Source organism: Pelodiscus sinensis, chromosome 2 (assembly GCF_049634645.1).
Source record: "Pelodiscus sinensis isolate JC-2024 chromosome 2, ASM4963464v1, whole genome shotgun sequence".
In the NCBI taxonomy this organism is placed as follows: domain Eukaryota; kingdom Metazoa; phylum Chordata; order Testudines; family Trionychidae; genus Pelodiscus; species Pelodiscus sinensis.
In genome coordinates this window covers 8,604,377-8,612,791 of record NC_134712.1, presented here as the reverse complement: position 1 = coordinate 8,612,791, position 8,415 = coordinate 8,604,377, and the positions used below count along the sequence as shown (strand labels likewise).

Here is an 8,415-nt window from a genome sequence, read left to right as displayed (position 1 = left end):
AAGCGATATGTACAAGATTAAAATAAAAACAGGAAGGACAGTTATTACTGCACAAAAAAAGAAACAATAGCATGGAGGGAAAATGCTTTAGTATTTCCTTTCAAGGCCCAAGAACTTCTTAAATAGCCAAAATTTTAAAATGAGAAGCGTTTTACAGTAAAATCAACCTTTTTGGATGAACAAGTTATCCACTCATTTTTACAGACAATTACTATAAAAGATAATATCACTGGGTAATTTATGTTTCGAAAGAATTATGTGAAAGATGAGCCAGAAGAAAAGTGCCTTTAGGAAGACGGAGATAAAAATGGTTTGTTAATAAACTTTTTGAATATTGATCACTTGTCCTACCAGTAAAAATACTTGTTAAAGTATTTTAGTCTTCCCACAGCATTGTTTCTTTCAGCACAGAGTTAAAAGAATACTGATCTCTCAGAGCACCTCAGCCCACCGACAAGTATGGTACCCACCATATGAAATGTGCGTCCAAGGCTACTGATAGTCTTAAACATATTTAAACTCTTCATTTTAGAGAACACCCAAGCACCCTGTAACTGTCACTGTAGACTTAATAAACTTCAGCCTTCATTTTAGCAAAAGAAATTGGGCTCTTCAATATTTTTCATTGTCGTTTCTATTGTACGTGAAAGGAAAACATGAATCCAACTTTCCACAACTTTGGAAACAAAAGGAAGTGTTGCTGTTTCCAGGCAAAATATTGTTTGAGCAAAAAAGGGCATTTGTAACCCTTTAGGACAGAGGGGTGGGGAACCTAAGGTCCAGGGGCCGGATGTAGCCCCTGGCATGCCTGGATCCCTCCCCTGAGGCTCACAGCTCCTTCCAGCATTGGTGAGCCTATGCTGGTTCTTACTTGTGTGCAGCCCCTGACTAATTTTTCTGTGGGTCAGTGGCCCCAACCAAAAAAAGGTTCCCTGCCCCTGCTTTATGCCCATCACCAGTATAGCTTAGTGGTTGTGAAAATATTTTAACTGTTGTTTACAAAGTAAATGAGCACAAGTCCTATAAAAACCAGTATGGCCAAGATAGTTCCATGTTTTAATAAGATGCGAATAAAAATTAAAAGATGAAAAACTGAGAAGAAATCCCACTGAACAAAACAGGAATCTCATTCTAGCTTTACAGAGCATGCACAATATTGGTACGTTGGGTGGCTTTGTATGAAATATTTATGTTTTCTATTCATAAAAAGGTCTGACAATGGAAACAAACTAAATCAATGAGATAAACAAAAGCAGAGACTTTACAAAAAATCTCTTCACCTCTGTAAAGAGAACTAAGCTTCACGCTGCCAGATGATCTTTCAAAGAATATGATTCACTGCCCCAGGTAAGAAAGGGTAGGAAAGTCAAAATACTCATGAAAGTAAACACTTTTTCCCCAGACAGCTCAAAGGAGAGTGGATTGGATATTCTGCTGAAAACTGACAGCATCTTCAGGTAGTAATGTGCACATTTGTTGCAACAAACCTTAATTGTAAAAAGATAGTGTATATTAACAACAGTAAACCTATCTATCACGCCCTGTTCAATATAATGTACTATCAACTCTTCACTGAACAGAAGTGACCTTCTCAGATCTCCACAAACATTAAGGAGGAACTTGTCCTGTGAGAACATAGCAGCTGCCTCATAAAATGCATGCTATTTAGTGTAAAACAAGTAACAATATCAACATTAAACAGACTAAAGCAACAGTTTCTTGACATAGTTTTGTCTGTGGGTTACAGCCTCTAGCAGTCTACCTGCTTGTTTTCATTTCAGGAAACAAAACTTTCTTTGGAACATGTTGTTTCACTGGCGTGAAATACAGAACTGCAAAAATGACAGCTTGTAGCTTTTTGTCAACATTGTCTCTTGACAGCCTCTGGAAACTTCACTTTGAAGTGGAGTAATGAATAAAGGCGAGGGATCGTCATTTTGTTTATGGAATTGTTTACTCCAGAAATGCAGGCTCGGGGGTGACACACTGCTGTGACCCGTCCAAGCCCGCCCCGCCACTGCAACTGCAAACCAAAACATCTGGAAAAATATAGGTAGTAAACAAGGCAGCCCCCAGAGAGAAACTGCAACTGTAGTCAGCGTCTCCTCGCCTCGCACGGCATCCAACACAGTTTGCAAACAGACACAACTTTTCCCAGGACTAATTAAAGGCTGGATCCAGGCTCCACTACTCCCACCATCAAACATCCCTTTGCATGCGTTTTTACCCCCTCCCCCAGCTCTCCGAGGCTTGCAAGTGAAGGAGCGCCCAGGGTACAGTCAAAAGCCAAGAGTTGCAGAGTGGGGTCTACATCCCAGCCCCTGCCTGGAGGCTGCCGAGAAGAGCTTTAGGGTTTATGATCTTCCTTTAGGGTTTATGATCTTCCTACTCCCCTCCCGCATGGCCACCCATGAATCTGTCCTGGAAGCCCCTGGCCATCCCCTCTCCAACTTCACACACATTCGCCAGGTGCCATAGAACACGGGCTGCGTCTCGGGGTGGCACTTCCAAGCGCACGTGGCGGCAGACCTGGGGAGGGGCGGTGTGGGGGGGGGGGGGGTCCTGAGCTACTTCTGCCCATGATTAACCCTCTGCCTCCCACAGCCCGGGCAGCTCCCAGCACCCAGCCCGGGCACTCACCTATAGTGGTGATCACTGTGATGGCAAAGTAGAAGGAGCCGGCGAATTTCCACTGGACCCCGGCCCGGTGGGGCTCGGACTGCATGATGACCAGCTCCAGCTGCCGGTAGTCCTCGCTGGTGATGTTGTACTTCCCTTTGAGCCGGATCTCCTCGGCTTTGAGCTTCTCCTCCTCCCGCATCTCGTGGTCGGACTCCAGGGCATCAAAGACGGCGGCCCCGACCAGCAGGTAGGTGAACGTGCAGATGATGAGGGACAGGGTCCGCACGTTCTGCCTCTTCATGGCCGCCAGCAAGGGGCGAGTGAGGGGACCATGTCCCCCCCTGGCCGTCCGGGGATCCGACAGGGTGCAGCAGCCGCAGCTGGCCGGGGGGAGCCTCAGGCAGCAAGGGGGCAGCGGCCGCGGAGGGCTCCGGGGCGGCTGCTCCCCGCCTCCCTCCTCGGGCTCCTGGGAGGCAGAGAGGCACAAGAGGCTGCTGGAGCGCCTGGACCAGGTGCCCTGCAGCCTGGAAACTCTGCGCAGGACCTGCCCAAGCCAAGCCGTCCCAGTGCGCAGGGCCATCCACGGCACCCCCTCCCCGCTGCCTCCAGGAGTGGGCTGGGACGGGGGGGGGGGAGGACCAGTCCTGGAGTGCTGGAGGGGGGAGGCTTCCCCCAAAAGCCCGAGCCGCAGGAGACTAGGAGCGGGGGCGCCAGGCGGAGGGAACCACCCAGTAGCGAGGCAGACTCGGTGCACGGGGAGGTTGGGGTTTTTCCTCGACAAGTTTCTTTACTCAGCACTTCTCAGACCGGCGAAGGGAGGGAGAGAGGTTGGGGGGGAGGGGAGGGACTCGGGAGCCGCATCCCCCATCAGCGATGCCCAAGGCTGGGCTGCCCCAGAGGGAAGAGGGGCTCGTTTCTGGAGAACAGGCTGGCGTGTCCTCCGCGCTGATGTGCCGGGAAGAAGCTGGGGCACCGCCTGGCCTGGCCCCCTCAACTCCTGGGGGGCGGGAAGCAGGCGGGAGAAGGCACGACAGGGGCCAGCCCCGCTCGCTCCATGGCTGTCGAAGCCAGCTCCGGGCTGGGGGTCTAGGGGCGCAAGCCGAAGTCCTGGGGTCCGGAACGCGGAGGAGCGACGCTCTACGCACGGAGCAGGCTCCTGGCATCCACGGGGCGCCCACAGCAGGCAGGGCTCCCAGCGCTGGACTAGACGGGGGGGCAGATGGAGGGGCTGTGCCTAGCTAGAGAACTCAAAGCCGGCGCGTCTCCCCGAGCTTGCCAGGGGCACTCAGGTGGCCGGAGACAGCCGCTGCTCCCGCGGAAGCGCTGCAAGTCCGGCCCCAGACGCCAGCCTGGGAGTTTTCGGCAGCATCCCCAGCAAGCGGCTTCCCCCAGGCCGGGGGGTGGCGAAGAAGGAAACTGGCGCGTGTCGCTTCCTGGCGTGGCTCAGCGGCACCCCTGGGACGGCGGCGAAGAGGCGTTTCCCAGGGCGGATGGAAGCAGCAGTCCACCTGGCTGGGCTGGCGGTGAGCAAGTCTCGCCGGAGCGCGGCTCAGACACAAGACCATAAACCTGTCTGGCCCATGGAGGGGGAGCCGCCAAGCCCAGGGACTCTCATTCCAGCCTTCCTGCGGCGGGCCGGCAGGGCCAGGCGAGCAGCGCCAGCCAACGGGGCGGGCGGGCGTCCCCGGCCCCAGCCCTGCTACTTTGGCCCGGGAGTTTGGGGCTGCCGGCCGCCTTGGAGCAGCGCCTGCTAAAAAGGGCGATTCTTCTCCTCCCGCTCCCAAGCACTTGGCATCCTCCCGGGGAAAGCCGGCCCCTGCTCCGAGCCAGCCCTTCCTCCCAGCAAGGGGACCAGCTCCCAGCAAACCAACCTGCGGTGGCTTTTGTGGGCGGCTTGTCCCCCCCCCCCCGGTTAACCACTTCCTCCCCGCCGCTCTGCTGCACCCACCCTGCCTGCAGGAGGCTGGACCCGTCGCGTGGCTCCCCGGCTCTCTCTGCTCCTGCCCCTGCCCAGTCGCACGCGGCTCGCTCCAGCTGGCTCGGCCCCCTCCCCGCGCCGGGCCCCCTCCCCCGCGGTGGCCACGCCCAGCCTTCTACTATGCTCCTCGTAGCGGGGCTGTGCAGGGAGCCTCGCACCACGTGGTGCAGGTTTGCCAAGCGTGCGGCTTGCTGCTTCTTGCAGCCGGTCCATCAGCGGGGCGGAGCTGGGTTCCAGGTCTTGCTCCCCTTCCAGGCTCCGCTGCGCCTGAAGCGGGGGGAGGGCTGGAGAAGGCGCCTTAGAGCTTTGCCGCGCACTGGCTCCCGGAGTGGAACCGAATCCAGCTCCGCTCCCGTTTACAAGGCGCTCAGCAAAGTTGTCCGCCTTCTGTAGTGGAGGCTAAAGGGGGGATGGTTAGGGCATGGCCGGTGTGCGGAGCACATCTTTGTGGGCTCTCTCTGATTGCAGCACTGCTCCCCCCCGCCCGCTCTCTGCTTGCTTTAACCGGGTCGGCTTGTCTCCCCCTCCGCTCCAGCGCCTTTTTTCCGGTGTGTAAGCCCCCCTCCCGCACCCAGAGGCAAGAGCTCAAACACAGCAGCAGCCACTCGCCTGGAGCGTTTCTCCCACGGCCAGACCCATTCCCTCTCGGAGCCCGTTCGGCGACGTTTACACGGCGCACTCTGCGAAAAAAGCCCCTTCGGTAAATACAGTGACTCAGAGCAGCAGCTGGCGATTGGTAAATAAAGCAAGCCCCGGGCCAGAGCCCAGCTCGGTTTGATTCGCGCCGCTGGGGGAGCACTTCTGAGTCATGCCAGGGCTGGGCTGCTTTCAGGACCAGGCTAAGGGAAGGGGGCTGAGCTAGGCGCTAGGAGGAGTGGGGCGTTTGCAGGCCTGTTCCCACTTGCCCTCAGCTGTGGAGCTGATTGGAGCCAGCCTCTCTTTCCCAGTGATGCTACTTTTTCCAAGGAGCACCCAGTACACTGGCAGGTGCCCCCTTCACAGCTGCCTTCCTGGCAGGGGGGATGGGGAGGGCACATGGCACCCTTCTACTTTAAGGCCTTTTCCCCCCCTCAGCCCTGATGGATTCCAGGACCATCCCTTTCTCAGCCTGCCACCAATCAGCCCAGAGCTGCAGCCCCTGTGAAAGCCTCAGAGCCATACAGATAGTACTGGATGCAGCCCACTCTGATCAATAGGTTGAGAACCACTGCTTTATAGTCCCATGCACGGTGCCAGCTGCTAGTCAACAAGTTCCTGGCTTTGCTGCAGCCTCCCTGCATGCCCCCGGGGAAAACAAACTTTCTGCCTCAGAGCCCCATACAACAATACACTAAACTTCTGTATTCTGGGTGCCCCTCATCCAGGAACACCAAGGTACACAGGGGGAAAGGGTTTTGCATGCAACTGCTCCCTTGCCCCTCGGGCTGGGGGAATGGCAGTAGACAGAGCAGCTTCTCTGGAGGCTTTTCCCATAGCAGCGGGAAGTGGTGCCTGAGAGCAGAGGGGAGCAAGGAGCCATGTGTGCCCCTAGGAACGGAATGACAGGTAAACGCTGCGCTCCCTCACATCCAGATCTGACAGCACCCTCCCTAGCCCAGCACAATCTCATCGGGCATATCCTGTTTCCCATGGATGCCGGATCAAAGATGAAAAAATACAACCCCTAAATGAGTAGTATTAGCTTTCTTGCCAGAGGTGCCCTCCCAGTGATAAAACACTATTTATACTGGTGCTTTTCAGCACTATAACTTTTATGATTCAGGGGGGTGTTTTTTCACACCCCGGAGCAACTAAAATGTTAGTGCTGAAAGGGGCAATAGTGACACAATGTTATAGGGTAAACTCAAGACAGAGACACTCTCATAAATGGTGTTTGTACAACATTTAGTAAAACGGGGCTTTGACCTGAATTGAGTCCTCTAGGAGCTACCCTAATCCACGTCAATACAAATAATAACCATCTTTATTCAAGGCTGACAACAGCCATACACAAAGACAATATTCACTGGGGGATACAGAGAAGATACCTCTGCCCTTCAGTGGGCTGTATGTTTTTAATATTGATTTCCGTTTACTTAAAGGAAATCAGCAAGGGAGGTTGAGGTTGGACATTAGGAAAAACGGCTGTCAAGATGGTTAAGCAGTGAAATAAATTGCCTAGGTAGGTTGTGGAATCTCCATCACTGGAGATGTTTAAGAGCAGGCTAGGCAAATACCTGTCAGGAATGGTCTAGATCAAGGTGGGGAACCTTCTTTGTGTCCAGAGCCATTGACCCACAGAAAAATCAGACAGGTGCCACATACAGGTCAGAAGGAAAAAAAACATAAAAACAAGTGATGTGACCCCCTCCCCCACTGAGAAGCAGAAAAACACTCCTCACATTCCCCTCATGCACCACAGCCTAGGGGAGCCCTGCCTAATAGATTGTGTGCTCCAGCCCTGCCCTGGGAAGCAGGAGGCTGGAGCACCAGCACGACTCTCCACTTCTGGGGGGCCCTCAGGGGCCAGATGCAGGGCCTGAGGTTTCCCTACCTCTGGTCTAGATGGTGCTTGGTCTTGCCATGAGTGCAGAGGACTGGACTTGATGACCTCCTGAGGTTCCTTCCAGTTCTATGATTCTATGAGTATGATATTGCTCATCACAGACATTCATAAATGCAGACTCCAGGTTTCTAGATATGAGCAATTCAGTATGAGATTTCCAAATGCTTGGGGCATTCTGGAAATCCTGAGAGGGCTTCTTCCTGCTGGTTTTCCATGTCTGAGGCAGCTAATTTAGGGCCATCACCTGAGGTGTTGACTCAAGTCAAACACCCTTTGATTTCTGTGGTGACTTTGGGATGGAGGCCTTAGTCTGTAAGGCTGGGAATTTTCAAAGAAGTGTGAGGGAATTAGATGCCCACTTCTTACTGAAATCCAGTGGCAGCAGAGCATCAAACTCCTTCAGATTCCTTTCAGAATCCCAACCTAAGTTCCCAAGACTTTGTCTTCCTCAGTGCTTACACAGCAGCTAGGGCATTGTGTGGCTCAAAGGAAGAATGACCAAGATTTGCAAGAGTAGCTAGTTATTTTGGATGCCCAAATTGAGACATTGTGTTGAGTACCTGTCCTCTGAAAATCAGGCCCTTTTAAAAGGGGGATCTCAAACAAGGCACCAAAAAAGCACAGAGTCACGTTTGAAAACCTTGGCCAATTATTTTTGGAACTGAATATACTGGGGGTAGAGCAAACAGAATAATATTTCATTAAGGTAAAATCTTTGTCACAGCAGCCAAATGGTTTACACCCTTCCCCATCCATAACAACGACACATATGTCAGGAAGGACTCACAGGTGACAGACGTAAGCTATAGCGTCTAGCAACAGAGAAGGAAGAAAGTATCTCCCCCTCCCTTGCCCCCCGCCAGCTTTTTTGAAACTGAGCCGTCTGATTAAGGTTGCCCATTTCTGACTCTCCAGGGGAAAGTAGGGGGAATGAATCTATAAATAGCTTGCAACACAGAGAATCCTACAGCAAAGTTGCAGGAAAGATCAATAGCATGAATCAAGGAGGGCTCTAAATTACATCTCAGGGGAGGGAGGTGCTGAACTGAATTGAAAAATGAGTTGCAAATGCTGTATGTGTTGTGTGTATCTAATTAACAGAGGGTGACTAGGATCAATAGCAAGAAAAGAGCTGGGCTAAAAATAGATCTCAGGCAGGGATTGCAACCTGCGGGCAGCAGCTTGGATGAAAATGTCCCCCTGAGTAATTAACCTTTAGCTGCAAAGTGATGTTTAGTGCTGGGCTGAAACGTGTCCTGAGAACAGCCTG

General features: G+C 53.0%; 1 protein-coding gene across 1 annotated transcript; it reads right to left on the bottom strand.

Annotated features, from left to right (window-relative positions):
* Window positions 1-1,059: 1,059 nt before the first annotated feature.
* LOC102455143 (uncharacterized) lies at window positions 1,060-3,250 on the bottom strand. Its single transcript, XM_075920073.1, has 2 exons — window positions 2,641-3,250; window positions 1,060-2,039 (listed from the first exon to the last, which is right to left on the bottom strand). Exons 1-2 carry the CDS (start codon window positions 3,200-3,202, stop codon window positions 1,954-1,956), a joined length of 648 nt encoding a protein of 215 aa, XP_075776188.1. The 5' UTR covers window positions 3,203-3,250; the 3' UTR covers window positions 1,060-1,953.
* Between the last annotated feature and the right edge of the window lie 5,165 nt (window positions 3,251-8,415).

Coding starts and splice junctions, on each gene's coding strand:
- LOC102455143 (XM_075920073.1), bottom strand. CDS start 3,202: ATGGCCCTGCGCACTGGGACGGCTTGGCTTGGGCAGGTCCTGCGCAGA. Junction 2,040..2,640: donor CACAGTGATCACCACTATAG/GTGAGTGCCCGG, acceptor ATATTTTTCCAG/ATGTTTTGGTTTGCAGTTGC.